At 60.5% G+C, this 16,461-nt stretch overlaps 1 protein-coding gene across 2 annotated transcripts in view; it reads right to left on the bottom strand.

Moving 5' to 3' along the window:
• Nucleotides 1-5,354: 5,354 nt before the first annotated feature.
• Nucleotides 5,355-16,461, bottom strand: part of AIFM3 (AIF family member 3) — a 51,501-nt gene continuing 40,394 nt past the window's right edge. The window contains exons 15-21 of one of the 2 annotated variants that reach the window (XM_074606802.1): nt 15,932-16,008; nt 15,067-15,184; nt 13,908-14,006; nt 13,428-13,503; nt 8,057-8,161; nt 7,227-7,247; nt 5,355-6,626 (exon numbers count right to left, since the gene is read on the bottom strand). In XM_074606802.1, coding sequence (XP_074462903.1) covers nt 6,587-6,626; nt 7,227-7,247; nt 8,057-8,161; nt 13,428-13,503; nt 13,908-14,006; nt 15,067-15,184; nt 15,932-16,008 — 536 coding nt within the window. In that variant the 3' untranslated portion in view covers nt 5,355-6,586. The remainder of the gene's footprint in view (nt 6,627-7,226; nt 7,248-8,056; nt 8,162-13,427; nt 13,504-13,907; nt 14,007-15,066; nt 15,185-15,931; nt 16,009-16,461) is intronic. The other variant, XM_074606803.1, reaches the window with a different exon arrangement.

The following is a 16,461-nucleotide window of genomic DNA, read 5'->3' as shown; positions in this document are numbered from 1 at the left end:
CTGGGGTGGCCTCACACCACCCCCCCCCCCCCCCCCCCCCCCGCCATGCTGGGGGGAGCTCCCCGGGGAGCCCCAGGGAGGGTTCAAGAGCTGAGCCCTGGGCGGCTGCTTGATGGGGGGGCTCCTGCACCCCCCCCATTCCTGCCTCCTGATCCTCAGCAAGGACAAGCGCATCCCCCGCGTGAGCCTGAGTGTTTTGGGGGTGCTGAGCCCTGTGTTCCCGCCTGCTCCGGCCTGGTGTGGGGCGAGGACCGGCCACGTCCGTGCCCGCGGGGTGCTCTGGGAACCCCCACAAGGCCTTGAGCCCCCCGGCTCAAAAACACCGCGTGTGCAGGCGAGCGGGGCTGGGTCCGAGCATCGTTTATTGCTCCCTGCTGGGACGGCGTGGGACGGAGGGGTCCCACAGCATCGCCCCCTCCTCGGCTGCCTGCCCCCCTGTCCGCCCCTGTCCCCTGCCGTCCTCCTTGAGCTGCCGCAGGTAGAACTGTGCCGCCAGCTGCTTGGTCATGGTCTTCAGCGCGAGGAAGGCGGCCGGGATCTCGGCGAGGAGGAAGGCCAGGAAAAGGCTGTGCACGGCCATCTCCAGGGGCAGGCGGATGACGTGGCTGTCGCTCAGCAGGAAGAGCAGGAGGGGGAGCTGGATCAGGAAGGAGAGGAGGAGGAACCCGGCCAGCTCGGGCACCTGTGGGAAGCCATGGGTAGGTGGGGGGACACCCTCTGCCCCAGGAGCTCCCCGCGTCAGCCGCTCTGCTGGCCTCAGGGCCGGGGACGTCCCTGCCACACGGAGCTGTGCCTGGACGTGGTCAGATGCTGTCGCGCCTGGCTCTGGACCGTCCCACCCACAGCACAGTGAGGGGATACGGCAGGAGAGCGAGTGGGTCCCCTTCGTCCCCCTGCGTCCCCGTCCTGCCCGCACCCGCGATTCCCTCCCAGGACCGCTCCAGGAGGAATGGGCAGTGATGGGCACTCGGGTCCTGAGCGAAGGGACGTCCAGCGGAGTCACGGCATCCCCCAGCAGGGCTCTCACGGAGCGCAGGGGACGTGGGGCCGGGGCAGAGAGAGGGCACTCACCTTCTCCTGCAGGTTCCCCACGTAGCCCAGGTAGAGACGGGAGCCCTCGGCCAGCGAGAGGATGAGGAAGGCAGCGACCAGCAGGAACTGGTAGTGCCGAGGCAGCAGCTGGTACTGTAATGGGAGCACAGCCCCAGCTGCTGCGCACCGGGCCGGGCTCTCCACGGCCACTTTCCCCTCCCCTGTGCTCCATACCCAGCTCCCCGTGCCCACCTACCCCATCTCCATTGCCCAATGCCCAGCTCCCCCCACCCCCCCCGTGCTGGTGCCCAGCCCTGCCCACTCTGCCCTCCCAGTTTAACCTTCCCTGCTTGGAAAGTCCGGGGGTTGTTCTCACAATTTCCATGGCGGGGAGCCGGAGGCGAGCCATCGTTGTCTTGTGTGGGACAGGGCATTTTGCTCGTGTGGGGGGGGTGTGTGTGTGTGTACCCATTAATTTAGAAGAGGCTCCCCTCTCCTCTGCCCATGCACACCCGCGGCGGGGGGGGATCGGGCAGCAGCGGGGTGACCCCCCCACCACCACCATGTGCCCCATGGGATGGTACCTTCAGCTGCAGCATCATCCCCTCGGCCAGGAACCAGACCGGGAAGTAGTAGACATTGAAGTAGAGCATCATCTGGAGGGGCAGGCTGGCCAGCACCTCGTGGGCTAGGCAGGGGTAGGCAGGGGTAGGCAGGGCTGCCCGCAGGGACCCTCTGCCTCGCAGCCCAGGGAGGGGGGTGGCTGGGTAGCAAGAATGGCTGTTTGCAGCAAATGCGCTCGGTTTTGCTCCCCCTCATCGGTGGGTGGGTGCAGGGACCCCTCGGGTGCTCCCGGCTCGGAGGGGCCCGGGCGGGCTGGTGATGTGCTGCGTGGGCTCGCAGGGATGAAACAACAGCAAACACACACACACACACCCCCCCAACCCCCGGGCGGCCGAGAGTCCCCCTGCCTGTACCTGGGGGGTAGGAGCGGGCAGCGCCACTGTCCCGTGTCTTGTTGTTGATGAAGAGGGAGCCACTGAAGGCCGCCAAGCCCCGGCGGAGGTTGGGGGGCAGAGGGGTGTGCGCAGCCATGGCCGGCAGCCGAGCCCCGCTCGCCCCAGCCCGGCTCAGCCGCGATTAGCCAGAAGGTAATTAATGGGATGACATGTCAGGCTAATGCGCGGGGCCACCCGGCCATTGGCTCCCCCGGGGACGGGGCTGCTGAGCTGGGAGGAGGACGTGGGGAAGGAAAATTCCCTCCCGGGACACCGAGCCCACGCGGGAGCCACGGGGACGCGGAGCGTCTCCCCTCCACAGCAGCCTGGGGGGGATGAGCAGCAGGTTGTGCCCATCACCGTGATGGGGACGCGGCGGTGTCCCCAGGCTGGGCGCCCCACGGGCAGCGCTCTCCTCCTCCGCACCCTCTCCCAGACGGCTTGTATCGATGGAATTGTTCAGAACCCCCTGACAGATGAGGACGCCCAGGGAGGGGATGATGCTCTTTGCCAGAAACGCTTCTTCAAAGCCTCCAGGCTCAGCACCGTGAGCTCCCCTGCCAACGGGCTGCCCCCGGGGGGTCTCCACGCTGCTCAGCATCCCCAAGCTCCATCCAGGCTTGGGGGTTCTGGGGAGGGCAGGGCTGGGGGGACAACGGTGTGTGCCAAAGGGTGGTTGAGCCAGAGGGGAATGGCAGGGAAAGGGGATGGTGCTTCGGGGCCGTCACGGTTAGCCCGACCCAACAGGCCTGGGCTCATCTCGTGGGCTTCAGCCTCCAACCCACCCCAGAAGGGGCGTCGGAGAAGCTGCTGCAAATATCGGGCGAGAGCATTGTAAATTTGGTCCTTAAGGGCCGGGTGCTGGCAAGGGACACGAGAAACTAAATAAAAAGAGGATTTTTCTATTTGATAAAGCCAAAATGAAGCTGCAGAGCTCATTGCCGTATGCTGCCAAAAACCACCCCGGCTGGGGCTGGAAGCCTGCTTAGAGCGACGCGTGGCTGGCTGAAGTCCGTCGGGGGCTTCTGCGCACAAGGACCAGGCTCTCAGGGCAGGTCCATGCTGTGAGCACAGCTCAGGGCGCCTGTCCTTTCTCCAGCTCTTCTGAGCAGCTCTGACACCGCAGTGTGGCCCCGTGGCCCAGCTCGGGGCAGCTGCTCCCCTGTCCTCGCGTTACTGGGAAAAAATAAAAAAAGAAAAGGAAACCTATGCAAAGTGGATTTCAGAGAAAAAATCTAACCAAGTACGGAAAAAAATACACCCTGCTATAAGCGTCGGCCTGTTCTTAGAGAAGGAAACTGAGGCTAAGGGAGGACAATGGCTGAGCAGAAAGGCCCATGAGGTCCTTCTGGTCTGTTTGGCCGTGCCTGGACAAGACACCTGAAGATGCCACTGGTGAGAAGACAGTCTCTGCTGCCTCGGGGAGGGTGTTTAACCACAGCCTGTAACACCAAACACCTCCCAGCCTCAGAAGCGACACTGGGAAGGCTTGCCTGGAGATGGTTGGCCACCACCCATTCAGCTCAGACCAGCTCGAGGGCAGCCGGCCTGTGGGACAGGGGGACGAGCGTGTCACTGTGGGAAAGGAAGGCGGCAAAGCTATTTGTGTTGCCATGACCTCCTTAGGGGTTGTAAGACAGAGCAAAAAGAGTAAATCCCAGTATATGAAGAGGCAGCGTTCACCTGAGCAACGTGCAAGGTGCAAAGGCAAGGGCAGAGATGGCCAGCCGAAGGGTGAGGCCATACTTACTGTCTGGGAAACCACCTTGTGAGGAGCAGTGATTTATTTTTTTTTTTTTTTTAAATGAAGGCTTAGGGCATGAGAGAACTAAAAATAAACCTGGTGCGATGCTGCAGCGGGATGCCCAGAGGGGTTCTCGGGTGCGTGGGGAGGGAAGATGGGCTATGCCCAACGCATGGATCCCGACAGGGGATAAGATGCAGGCAGGGCGACAGGCAAAGCCCAGCATCTGAGGAGCAGGAGCTGGTGGAGAGAGAGCTCAGGGTCTGGGGGCATCAGGTCCGCGTGGCCGACCCAGGTGAGCAACCTAGAAGACACCTGGGCAATCTGGTGAAGCGAAACGCGATGGGGGCAGCGCAGCCGGGGGATCACAAACGAGCTGCCTGCTCCCCAGCCGGGGTCAGCTCACAGTGCTCATTCCCGATGGGAACAGGCAGTTTCTTAAGAAGAGCTGGACACTTTCTGTCCTGGCTGGGAGGTTGCAAGATGTTCCCGGAGAGGTGGCGGCAGGGACGAGCCAGCCTTGCCCAGCTCCAGGACGCGCTCACCACCGGCCAGCATTTGCCAAGGGGCTGGAGGAGGGGTCCTGGGTCCGATACCGTCCCGCACCGGTGCGGCAGAGCGATGTCCGCAGGTCGGTGGCAGGATGGCAGCCCTGCCCGTGACCTGGCACGTGTCTTGAGGAAAGCCCTGTGGTGCCTGGGGTTTCTTGCGTCACAGGGTGATGTTCCCAGCCCTGGCTGAAACAGATCCTCGGTGGAAAGGGAGAACGGGACTTGTTCCCCAGGCTGAAGCCATAAGCTGGGGCAGAAGGTCCTTCCTCAGCCCCTGCACGGTCGTCAGCCCCGTGAACGTGGGGGTGGAGGCCCGCTGTGCACAGCTCATGCCCGACACTGGATGAGGCTCCAGCAGAGGTAAAGGAGTCAAAGGACACCTTCCTGAAAAACGAGACGCCCTGCCGATCTGCCCTGGGCTCCGGAGGATGCCAAGCCTTTGGGTGAGCAGGAAGACCGGAGGCCTCGGAAAAGCTCAGCCGGGCTGTGCTGGGGGAGCACGTGGGGCGTGGGAGCTGCCCGTCTCCCCCCGCTTGGAAGATGTGCCAGAGAGCTGGGAGCGGGGGGGAAATCACAGAGCTGCGGGGGGTGCCACCATGTCCCCAGGCACGAGCCCTGCCCTCAGAGAACACCCTCACCCCGCGCCGCACTGGGAATGGGGACATCGACAGCTGCCTTTTGGCACCTAAAATGAGACTTGCAAGTTCCCATCCCTTCGTGGAGCCAGCCGATAACGGTCCAGAAGAGGAGCCCGTTCACGGCTGTGTGCTGGAGCGCTCGCGTCCCTGTCTACCGTCCCCTCCGGTCACGCTGCCTGGGAAAAACCTTGCAGTGAAACCAGAAGAGACCAACCGGAGACGTGACAGACGGCTGGTGACATTCCCAACCCAGCAACGACCAGAAAGTCTGGAAATAAACACGGGTGAGCTGTACGCAAGTGGGAAGCCTCCACAGAGGAGGTGCTTGCACCACCCGGCCGACCTGCAGAGGGGACCCGAGGCCTTGGAAGGAATCGGAGATGATCCAGAGCCCGAGGATAGTACTGCTTTAATTCACAGGGGGGGAATCAAATTAAAAATATAAATCCTCTTGCTTTGGATTCCGAGTAAAACACTGATTTGGGGGGAAGAAACCTCCCCCAGGACAGAACACTGGAGACTCTCCAAGGAGGGGGGGTCTCTCTCTTCCTCCAGCTCTGCTGGGCTGATGGACATGGGGCTGTGGGCCGGCCAGGTCCACTCCTGAGCTGGAGATAAGGCTCTCCGTCCAGCAAGAGCAGAAAACACAGCAGCAGAGCGCCGACCTAGAAAGCCGAGGTGAGATATGCTGCCTTGCCGCTAAGTGACAGGAGGAATGAGCCAGAAACGCTCCACTGGCTGCCTTTTTCCTTGAGCAACATCTCCGCAGCAGCGCTAATCCTGCGACAATCGTTAAGGAGGGAGACATCCCCAGGCTGGCTGGAAGGATGGCCACCAAGCCCAGGGGCTGCAGTCCGGCTGTCTCACCTCCCCAGGCAGCCCCGCTCCGCACCCCCGGCACTGACCGAGAGCTGCCCCAGCCCAAACTGAGCCCCGAGAACCGGGGAGCAGCGCCCCAGCCCCTCGTCTGCTCCGGGGCGGGGAGATGCTGCGGGGGCTGGGACAGGGACCCATGAGCTCCAGAGCCCTTGGTTTGGGCGGGGACCCACCTCTGCTGGGGGGGCTGGATGGGGGGACAGGCACGGGCTGTACAGAGATCCCGTCTCCTTGCCCCCCTCCGGGTGTTCCCCGGGGCGGGTGGGCACAGGGAGAGCCACGGAAAGCGCTGCAGCCGTGTGGAGAGGGAGCGGATGTCAGGGGATGGGCGTTGGGAAAAGGGCGACATGCTTGGAAGCGCAGGGAGTAACGGAAGGCTCTCGCCCTGTGTACGGGGGCCAGGGATGTGCTCGGAGCAGCCCCGTCTGGGGAACCCCCACCCCCCCCAGCCCCGCCAGCCGGCAGCATCCGCGGCCACGCGGCGCCCATGCCCGCGGGCAGTGCCGAACACCGCTCTCTCCAGGGGCTGCTTTTCCGGCATCCCGCGGGAATTTGCAGCAGCAGAGCCCCAGCGCGGTGGGCAGCGGAGCAGAGGAGGTGTCGGTGGTCTGCGGGGAAGGGAAGCGCGGGTTCATCCAAGTCTCAAAGGGAAGTGACTCAGCCACAGTGTCCCTGCCTGTCCGTGGAGCTGCAATCCCGTCTCCCCACAGCCAGCGCAGCATCAGGAGGGCGCAGCCGCCAGCGGCGTTAGGAGCCTTTCCCGGTTAGCCAGGACATATCTCCGGTTCTAAAAAAAGAGAAAAAAACCAGCAGGGCTGTGAGACGTTTCCCAGCGAGCGCAAGCAAATGGCGCTGAGGGTGCTTGGGTGCTGCCCGCGGCGCTGGGCCGGTCATCGGTCACGGGTCCCCGTGCTGCTCCGCGCAGGGACGTGGCCAGCCCAGGCAGGACGGCAGCGTCCCTTCCTCCGCCCTCACTCACATGTCGCTACCCAGAAACTCACTGGCAGATCCTCAATCCCACGTAAAACGGCATTCAAACAGTTTTAACTTAAAGCAAGCCATCCCGGCATTCAGATGAAAATTCACGGAAAGCCACTGAGCAGCAGGTTCCAGCCAAAAGGCTGCTCCTGGCAGAGCTGCGCGCCAGCGCCCTGCAAAGGGGACGTAGCAGCCGTGCCCACCCCCGGCGCGGCTCCCGCCACCCCCAGCCCCCACCAGCACAGCGGCGTGTGTGTCCCCCCCCCCTGCAGTGGGGCTGCATAACAAGGATGCAGCCGTAAGCAGTGTCCCCGCACAGGAATTAGGGACGCGGCCCAAGCAGGGGGCTGGCTGTCCCTCCTGCCAGCCCTTCGTCCCCAGCACACCCCGGACCCCAAACCGAACGTACTTGCCGTGACAGACAAACAGCCTAAAAGGCGCGAAAGCAGCAGAGACGGAGAGAGAAAAGACATTCAGGTTTAGGCAGTCCGGCTCCCTCCCGGGTTCCCCGAGCCCCACCGCAGGGGCCAGCAGCTCCCCCGGCCGATGAGATGCCCACGAGATGCCACCTCCCTCCCAGTTGCAAACGGGGCAACCGGCAACCAGTACCGGAGCTGATGGGCACAACCCTGCCCCGGTCACTGGTGGCCAGCTGGACCCTCGCCATGCTCCTGTCTCAGGGGCGCCCGGAGCATCTGAGCTGGTTGCCCGGGGGCTGGGAACGCTTCTAACCCCAAGCTTTTGAAAGTCTGCTTTTATTCCAGATGTGGAAACACCCCAGGGACAGGGACCCACATTCCCCCCTCAGCTCTGATTCCCACTCTCAAGGCTCCTTCCCGGCTGTTATCACCTCCCCGGCGTTTGCCTTCCAGCGCAGCGTGTTCCGCGCCCACCCTCTGCATGCGGGAGCCCCCTCTTGCCCGTGCAGAGTCTTCAAAGCAAAGCGAAGGGAGAAAAATGCACTTTGCCTACAAGTTACGCCCCAAGATGCTGAGAGACAAACCTCCTGCGTGGGGGATGCCAGACCCGGGGCCGGACGGGAGGCAGCATCGGGGGGGACGGAGTCAGTGGGGCGGGAAGGGAGATGCGAGAAGGGAACGGAGCGGGGAGCGTCGGGAAAGAGCTGCCCGGTGCCTGTGGGGGTGCTGCCTCGGGGGGGGGCTTAGCCCTGCCCTGCACCCCACAGCTGTGCTCGGCCCCTGGCCTGGCGCGGCCGGCTCCCGCAGCACTTCTACTTACTCCACATCGCGCTTTCGGATGGTCCTGCCGGCAGACAGGACCTCAGCCACCTTGGACACGATAGGGTCGTAGTTCATGCTGGCCACAGCCACCACCTCGTCGCTCCTAGGGCCGAGCAGAGCAGTTAGGGCAGCCCCGGGTGGCCACGGCTCCATCACCCAAAAAGCAACATGCTGGAGAGAAGCGTCAAGCAAAAAGAAACACCCACTGCAGGGTTAGGACCCGTCCCAATGCGTGAGCACCACGGGGGCCGTGCTGGCAGCGCAGGACAAGGGACAGGAGAGGGCTCAGAGCTGGCACTGCAGGCTGGCCCCACTGTGGTCTCACCGATGCTCACTCGCTGGCGTGGTGAGCATCCCTAGGGTGCCCAGGGGATGGAGACAGCTCTGGGCACCCTGGCGTCTGTGGGAAAACACCAGCAAAGGTTGATCTGACGGTGGATAAAACCCCGGACATCAGCAAGGATCCCGGTGGTTGCTGCCACCTGGGCAGGTGATCCCTGCGCTGCTGCCCAGTACCAAGGGAGCGGATAAGCGGGTGGTCAGGATTTCCCTGTGGGACACTTGGTTGTGTTGCTCCACATCCCCTTCCTGATCCCCACCTGCAAGTGGGCAGAGTTCCCACCTCCGAGGCGCTCCACAAGCGTGCTCCTCCCAAAGCACTGGGTGTCTGACGCCAGGGTCCCACCAGTGACAAAACCCCTATGTACATGGGATGTCCAGCAGCAGGTCCCAGACTGGCTGGCCGTCACCCACCAGCATGCCAATGGCTCTCACGCCACCAAGGTCTCATGCCAATGCTGGTGGCACAAGGCAACCTCAAAGGCCGAACGGGAATCAAATGAAGCGGAAGGGAAGAGGATGTAAAACGCTGGAGGAGCTTTGGCTGAAGGTCCCAAGGCAAACAAGAAGGGCTCTTCTGCTTTGAGGTTTGCAGAGGTCAACCTGAGTGTAAGCCTTCAAAGACTGGATCCAGGAGCTGACTCATAAAGAGGTGACTGAATAGACAAACAATGCACAGACCAGAGAAGGTGCGTGGGTAAGATATTAAACACTGGTGGTATTGTTGAGTAAGCTGAAGGGTACAGCAAATCAAGATCTGCTCTTCAATTCACTGCCAAAGAGCTCCGTGACCAACAGAGCAAAGAGCAGCTGGGGGTGGGGGGGAACACGTGCCTGATTCCTGGGAGAAGGAGAGCAGAAGCCGTGTTTCAGAGGACACTTCATCGCTGTGGAGCCATGCTAGTTGAAGTCACCTCTCACAGCTGTCCCACAAAGCCACGGGGCAGCTCCGTCACAGAAGACTATCCGTTTCAAAAGGCTGCTCCCATTCCTAAATAACTCACTACAAACGAAGGAGAGCAAGTCATCAGCAGAGCAGGGGTCTGGCTTCCTTATCCCATGGGTCAGCACGGGAGTGCAGAGCAGACCCAGAGCCCAGAGCCCAGAATCTTATCTGGAGCCACTGGAGCTTGTCCACAACTTAGTCCACACCAGCCAGACCCAGAGACGGACCAAGACCAGCCAGGCTCCAGCACAGGGCGCTGCTCCACAGGAGCGGTTGCGGGAAGGGGGAGCTGCTGCATTGCCAGGAGCTCTAGAACAAGACTTGGATGCCATTGGAAATCCCATCTGGAGCATCCTCAGGTCACTGCAGAGGTGTGTACCTACAGCAGAGGGGACGTCTGACAGCCTGCGGCCCTTCCATCCAGCAGACCAGGTGAGAACAAGGATTTGATGAGCAACACATTCACACCGGAAAATAGGTGTCCACTGAAGGCAGCGAGGACACAAAGCACATGTGTGTTCAGCTGGACCGCCTGCTAGGCTGTCACCTTCGAGGGCTGCTGCGGTGATTTAGAGGAGCTCTTCCCTTTCTGAGCCTGCGTCTTCTCTGTTGTGATGTTTGACGTCCTGCCTGATGTAAACGAGGTCCTCCACAGGACCCCATTCCCTAGGGATATAACTCCAATTATATGTGCAGGATCTCACGGGTTTTCTTTAAAGAAGACGGCCAGTCTCCTTCCAAGATGCTTGCAGCAGTGCCTGGTGGCACTGCAGCACAGATTCCCTCTTCTCCTGTTGTCCCAAGTTCAGAAACACAAACCGCCAATGAGGACCTCAGCCCACCACGAAACACGGCCTGGGATGACCCTACAAGATGGTTGTTTCCATCACACAGGGCTTCAGCCTTGGCTGCTTCACCATTGCTTGACGCCTCTGGTGCTCAGCACACAACGGGGGCTGGGCCTTCAGGACCCCAGGGAGGCTCTGCACGACCTTCACACCACACCACACGGCCTTGAAGCTTCAGTGGTCTCCTCTACTTTTGGTTTCCTGAGCAGGGCCAGCTCCCAGCTGGGAAACACAAAGTGATTGGAGAGACCTATCCATCAAAACCAGGGGGAACGTGCTGTTGCAAGGGAACCTAACTTAGTTAAGGTGGGCAAGGGAAAGGAACGGAAGACGTAATGCCACCAGTCACCCACCAGCTCAGCCTCAAGCCCAGTCAGCCGGTGCCTGACACAACCAACCAGGAAGGTGGCTGCAGCCCAAACACTTCCGTCAGCAAGACACGGGGTAGCTGGGCCTTTTGTGAAATAACTCACGGGGCGCTGGTGAGCTGGAGCATCCCACATCAGCCGTGGCTTTTTAACATTTTGTCTGACAGGTGGGGGAATCCCTCTTTTCCAAAAGGTCTCTAGAGGCAACAAGAGTGCCCTTCTTGAACCTGGGATTTGGAGCAATCAAAGGGCTTGGCGTAAAGGTTGAGGGAAGAGGAAGCGCTGTGGATGAGCACCGTCTCTACACGGTCTTCGCTTCCTCTGCAGGGCTCAACACAATGGAAGTGGGGAACGGAACCATGAAGAAGACAAGCGCAGCAATTCCCTGGATCTCCCAAGATCTCTGAGGTCTTAGGGCTGGGATGCCATCAGTCTGTTCTGGCTGAGGTGCTGAGCTGAATGCAGTGTCCCATGGGGACATCTGCAGGGCACCATCCTGTATCCCCGGCCCAGGGCCTCACGCTGACCCCTCCACAGCTCACACAGCTCCCAACAGGGATAAGTAAACAGCTTTGGTCTTCAAACTCTGGGGAAAAAGAGCCTTGTTGTGAAAGCTGGTGCTGAGGACAGGCTCCAGGAGTGGGAACCACCAGTGCTTCATGCAACAACCAAGCACGCACCAGGAGAAGAGTCCACACCATCAGGTGGGCACGGCAGAAGGAAGCAGGAGGGGATGGTCGATCTGGGACAGTGTCCTCAGTCTGAAAGCATTAGCACCAACCCGAAGAACTATCGCCAAAGGAGAAAAAGAGGAAGAAATGTTCCCGGTGGCTTCTCACCGAAGCAGAGACGGGGACTTGATCACAGCCCAGCAAAGCAGGAGATGCACTGGCCAGCCCGCACCCCCGCCAGCCAGTGCTCCCCCAGTACGTCCGGCTCTCAGTGCAGGATGCCATCCTGGTACCCAAAAGCCATCTCCGGGAGCCCCTCCTGGGTGGCAGAACAACACGGCGCTTAGCAGCGGACCCCCGCCGGAGAGCTGCCCCCCACCGGGCCCGGCGCTCCTGCGTGCCGCAGGGTCTGCCCAGTCTCCCTCGCCCCCCTGGCAGCCACGCCGAGCCCGGGACCGCTGCAGCGAGCAGGGATTATGTGCCGTGCTTTGGGGCTTTCCTTTTGAACCAGCTCTGCAGATGTCTAATTAAAGCCATCTGACATTTCCCTTCTAATTAGGGTTGGGAGAAATAGCTAAATGCTCTGATATGGAAAGGAGGAATACAGGTTTCAAAGAAGATTATATGCTGGAAAGAAATGTGTGTCAGCGCAGCCCGCGGATGCCTGGCCCCGTGATGCTGCGTTTGCTGCAGGCGGGGACGGCCCGCGGGGCCGGGGCAGAGCAAGGGCTGCGGAGCGGCTTCGCGGGGGGCTGCAGCGGCACAAGTACACGCAGCTCCGCGAACTGCCGCAGCAAAAACGCCGAAAACCGGGGTTTTATCTTCCCCTGGCTCACACTCACTGAGCAAACTGCATTTTACAATGCTGCCTTCGGCAGTTCCGTGATTTAAACGCGCTTCAAAGCATCGAGAGGGTGGGGAGTGACAGCCCTGTGGCCGTGGCCACGTCCCCTTGCAGCACGTCCCCCCAGCACAGGTGGTGCCTTGGCACAAACCCACCCTTTTAGGCAATTTTTGCCAAGGTGCCCGCCAGCTCAGAGGTGCCTCCGCGCGCAAAGGGCCCCCGGGTGCTGGTGGGTGCCGGGGGCCCCATCGCCCGCAGCAGGTTTTTATCCAAGGCGCACAGGCAGCAGGAGGAAGAGGAGGGCGAGCATCGGGGAGCCGGCCGGCTCGTGCCACGGGGTGATGGAGCGAGCCCTGTGCCTCTCCAAGCCCGAGGGACACATCCAACTGCCAGGCTCCATCCTGGAGCGATGGGGGCAAGCGGCCACCCTCGGGGAGGGGGATGCGGAGGGCGGGCAGGGGACAGGGGGGCAGCAAGCCCTGGTGAGATGATCTCTGCAGAGCAGGAGCCGGCTCCTGCCCAGAGGTCCCTCCCGGTCCCTGCCCGAATGCTGCTGCCGAGCAGTTTGATTGCTGGGCCGGGCAGACCTTCGCTTCCCTGGTTTCACTCTCCCCATCCTTAATATCGGAAAGCACTTGCAGAAATCTGCTCCGTCTCCAGGCATGAGGAGGCTCTGGGGCCATCGATCTCGGATCGCGACAGGACAAAGGCAATACAAGAATATAAACGGGGGCAAATATTTTGGGGATAAATTCATCGTGCACGGTCTCGCCACTCCAAACGGCCCGCATGGCTCAAGAACAGCAGAGGCAACGCATCCCAGCTGTCGACACTTCTCAGGACAATATTCCCAGCCAGGCTCCCGGCCTGGGGAGACCTGGGTTTCGCTACAGGTGTAGTGAAAGCTCCTGAACCCTTCCTAACCTTCTCAGCTCGTTAATGGACAGAAGGGGTTTTGAGGCGCTAATTTGTCGAACTCGAAGCAGAAACAGTGGTGCCTGTGGTCCCAGTCCAGCCCTGGTCACAAACCGTTAATGCAGTGATGAGATGGGAAGGAAATCTTTGATGGGAATCACCAGCAACAAATTAATAGAAGCCGTTATCTGCTCTCAGATATTACACGAACAGGCAAAGTGCTTACACCTGCCAGAAACATTAGATCCAAAGACCAGTCTAACTTGCTTTACGCTTAGCACATCATTTCTCTAGGGCCTTTTATTAATGTCTTGCGACCTCAGTGTCCAGAGATGAGCCAAACCGACTGACAGAAGCCCCAGCAAAAATATTTTCCAGGCTAGCAGAGCAAGCTTAGAGGAATGCCTGTGTAGGAATGTGGAGAAGAGAAACGCTTACTTGGTATAAAATGCCACAAACTTCAGTTCGTCTAAATCTCCCTGAATGACGACATCATCGAATCCTTCCCCATGGCCTGGAAGGCAGAGAAGAAGCGACGGGTTCAGCAACAATTCCCCTCGATCCAGCTCTAGCCCCTAAGACAGAGTGTTTCGGTCCAGAGCTACGCGAAGAGCATCCTGCAGTCACCAGAGAGCAGCACTGAAAGATGGGGGTACCAAGAAGCACCCCTTCCTTCAGAGAAGTGCCAGTCCAGGCAGACGGTCTCTGGTCACGCTGGGCCACCCCCGCTGACCACAGCCGTCACCCTCTGGCCCTGCACCCCACGGGTGTCGGAGGAGACACCAAAACCCTCCAGAGCCAGGAAGGGAAGCAGAGGTTGGCGTGGAGGGGCCACAGCAAGGGAGGTGGCCGTGGCTTCTCTATCCCAGGACACCTCCACCAGCACAAACGCTACAGCAGCCTTGGGAAGCCCCTTACCCGCGTATCGGATACTCTTCCCGAACATAGCAGTCCACAAATACGGGACGGTGCTGATCTCCATGCCATGGGCCAGCATGTTCAGCGCAGCTATACGGCCTGGAAGAGAGAAGCGGCAGAATCAGCGAGGAAGCTCCGTGCCGGGGCAAGCGTTGTGGTCTGCCCTCAGGTCACAGCACAGCATCGACAGCTCCGGTCCCAGAGCCCAGGGAAACCAAGACCTTCTGCTGAGGCTAATAAAAACCCACACAGCAACAAGCACCGCCAAGGAAGCACATCGCGTCGTCCAAGGCTGGGCTCGGACTCCTCCCCGGCAGTGCAGCTTCTCGTCACCTCCGCCGGCATGACCAACGTGCTCATGAGCTCGTTTCAACCCAGCTTCTGCAAGAGTGACAGGTCTGAGAGCTTGCTGAGCTCCCACCACAAACGGGGATGGGATGGGATGGGATGGGATGGGATGGGATCGGATGGGATCGGATGGGATGGGATGGGATGGATAAACCCCCTGTGGGCATGGAGACTCTTAGCAGAGTCCCTGCCACGGAGGCAAGGCTGGGCCGGCACTAAAGGGGGTCTGTGTCCAAAGGCTAACTTTGGAGATGCGCTTCCAACACCTCCCACCCACAGCACCCACCCAGAGGTCAACCTCCCCATGTGGTTGTGGCCTTGAAAAGCTCAAGGGCAGCCTGTCCTGCCAGAGTTTCCAGGCTTGCTGGCATGGAGGGGAGAAAGGTCTCAGCTCTGCAGGGTGCTCCTGGGCCCAGCCGGCGTCGTGGGCAGCCCAGCTGGGGATGTGAGCCCGAGCTAACGTTAGGATGTGAGCTCCTAAGTGTCCCGCAGCAAGGAGAAGATCAGGCTCCTCCAGCGACTGCAGATGCCAGGGAGCACACAGGGTATGGGAAAGCCTGTCCCTGGGCACCTCTTTATTTGTAACGAGGCATCGTTAGGCAATGCACGCCAAGAAGGCTGACAAATGAAGGCGTATGGGACAAGATAAAATACGCACGCTTCAAAATGTTTACTACAACTGCCCGGTTTCCCTGTTGGCAGTTGTCTCGTTCTCTCACTAGAGGGCTTGGAAATTTCCCGGGCATCTGGAAAAGGCTCTTCTCCCTAAGCAATTTGCTGTCGCAAAGCGAAGGGACTGAAAAGCACCTACCATGCATATGGGCCATCTGCCAGTGAGGGACGTTCACCTTCTTATTATTCCTCAAGGCCAGGGGGAACGTGACAGCGTCACCGGCTGCGAAGACTCCGGGGATGTTGGTTTGCATCATCTGCAGCGGGGAAGCAGAAGTGCACGTCGGTGGGGTTTGGACCTTACGGCAAACGGGGACCTGCCTGAGAGCCACCACGGTCCCCAAGGCCATGAGGACAACCTCTGCTCGGCCATGGGACCCCTGGGAGGGATTCAATTTAGCGTTCTTCACTTTCAAAGTGCACCATGCAGGCAGGAACCTACAGCATCCATCTGCCACTGGGGTAGCCCAGTAAAATCAGACATGGACTGGTGTCCTGGAGCCGCTCTTAGAAGATTAGGGTCTGCTGGCATTTGCAAACAGAGCCCGGCTCGTTGCACACATGAGCAGTAAGCGCAGGGGTGGGTGGCAATGAGCCCTAGGAGTAGAGGTGCTGGCACGCTCCCCATTCGCGGCACACACCACCCATCAGCACCAACACCGCTCCCATCGCAGCCACTGCTCAGGGGGAGGAAAGATGAGATCCTTCGGGAGCCTTGAAAAGGTGGATCTTCCTCCATTTCTTTCCCTGCAAAATATCCCCACCACTCCAGGAGAGCTCGGAGCCGGCCCCGAGCCACAGCATCCAGGGCTGGGATTTGCAAACCCCTCCCTTGCAGGGGGTCTCAGGCATTCCAGCGTGACGTCCCCAGCATCCCGGCGGAGGAACCCCCGCCCTGCGACAGCAGCTCGGAGCCCCCGGGGAAGCTCGGCTCGGAGGCGCCCGAGCGACAGACTCAGCTCCTCCTCCTCTCCCCCCCGGTTTGGAGCATCCCCCAGGCTCACCTTGTTGACCGCGATGAAGCCTTTGGAGTCGATGTTGATGCCACTCTGCTTGAGAAAGCCCGTCGCTGGGACTGCGCCTGTGGGAGAAGGCAAGGGCTGCCGGCATGGTGGCCAGGCGTCCCCGCAGCCCTGGGGAGGAACATCTCCCCCCAGCCCGGACACCCGTCTGCCCCCCGGGAAAGGCAGCGGGGCTGCTCCGGGAGCGGGGAGCAGGCGCCCTACAGAGCCCCCACTGCATCACCCTCCGCACCCCCCCGCCCGGGGTCCCTGCCGCTCCCGAAGCCATTGGTGCACCGCTGTAACCCGACCACCACCTTCTTCTAACGCGTGAAGGTAATTTTCAATCCACTTCTCTCTTATAGACGTTTTGAAAAAAAAAATATATATGTAAAAGGGAGCCCTTGGGTTTCCAGACTGCCTCCCCGCAATCTCTACCTTTTCTTCAGGTTTCCTTTTCCTTTTTTGATATTTTTTTCTCCTCTAGCTATCACAACTTGGAGTAGTCAATAAAACAACAAAAGCAGAATTAA

This window comes from Larus michahellis, chromosome 13 (assembly GCF_964199755.1).
Source record: "Larus michahellis chromosome 13, bLarMic1.1, whole genome shotgun sequence".
Classification (NCBI taxonomy): domain Eukaryota; kingdom Metazoa; phylum Chordata; class Aves; order Charadriiformes; family Laridae; genus Larus; species Larus michahellis.
Note: the sequence above shows the minus strand (reverse complement) of the source record. Positions and strands in the feature narration are given on the sequence as shown.